At 38.7% G+C, this 1127-nt stretch overlaps 1 protein-coding gene across 1 annotated transcript; it reads right to left on the reverse strand.

The window, feature by feature from the left end:
* Nucleotides 1–8: 8 nt before the first annotated feature.
* Nucleotides 9–596, reverse strand: LOC107081594 (inactive serine protease 35-like; the record flags this gene model as incomplete). Its single annotated transcript, XM_015369748.1, has 1 exon — nt 9–596. A coding segment is annotated over exon 1 (588 nt), but the record flags the coding sequence as incomplete, so codon positions are not given.
* Between the last annotated feature and the right edge of the window lie 531 nt (nt 597–1127).

The following is a 1127-nucleotide window of genomic DNA, read 5'->3' on the forward strand; positions in this document are numbered from 1 at the left end:
AGTTGTAACAACCCAACTCTAAGGCTCCTGGTACTCTGCAAGTAGTCCCTGCCATCATGGATACAGTGTGCTGCTGTTAACACATGTTTGGGAGAAACAAGAACTCCAGAGCAACCAGTGGAAATGCGTACTGCCGTGGAGAATGGGTAGTTAGTGATAAAGTTTGGATCTGAGATTACAAACCGTCCGTCTCCCCCATAAACTTGTCGTTTCCTGCGAATATGAAGGTCTGTTCTTGAAGTAGCCCCTCCTGGGGCCTCGTTCATCCAATGCAAGCTTACATCTGTATGCACTCGTGTGCCATTATTATTATACAACGTTTCATATCCAAGGATCCTCTGTTGTTCAGTCTTGTTGACCGATGACAGACTGCCCTGGCACTCTATTCCACAGAGTGTACTGTTTCTTGCTTCCACTTTTTCCCCTCTCTGTCCCCTGAACAAACTGTTGTCCAGAGAGGCTTTGTGTTTAACCAGCAGCCTTGGCAGGGTCTGCCGGGTCCACCTGTTTGAAATACTTTCTCCATCATCTCCAAAAAGCCCCAAAACTGCTAGATTGGCTGCAAAGAGCAGCATAAACATGAGTTTAAGGCCCATCACTCTGAAAAAGACATAAAAACCATTAGTTCCACCAACTTGAAGAGAAGTATCATTCTCAACAATTACCTTTACAAAGTCAGGTTTGTAAAATGTTAACAATCACCAGCATAGCTTTCATTAATTTTGTGTTATTTCAAATTATTTGTCACTTTTAATATTTATTATATTCTATTTTGACACAGCTACTGGAAATCCAAACATTTTGTCAATTTTGTCAAAGTCCCAGTACCACTTTTTACCAGCAGATGGAGTCAAATTGTTATTTATAGCCATTAGCCCAACGGACATCGATTGTAAAGTGGAGACTACAAAACACTAAATGGTATTTTTAATATATGAAAGTCCTCATTTAATTTTTTGGATGGGAATCCCTAAAGGTGTATTTAAGAGTTGCACAGGATTAGAGACCATAATAAAAGATAAGCATTATCTATTTAAAATATCTATCTATCTATCTATCTATCTATCTATCTATCTATCTATCTATCTATCTATCTATCTATCTATCTATCTATCTATCTATCTATC

Source organism: Cyprinodon variegatus, unplaced genomic scaffold (genome assembly GCF_000732505.1).
Source record: "Cyprinodon variegatus isolate N-32 unplaced genomic scaffold, C_variegatus-1.0 Scaffold8108, whole genome shotgun sequence".
Classification (NCBI taxonomy): domain Eukaryota; kingdom Metazoa; phylum Chordata; class Actinopteri; order Cyprinodontiformes; family Cyprinodontidae; genus Cyprinodon; species Cyprinodon variegatus.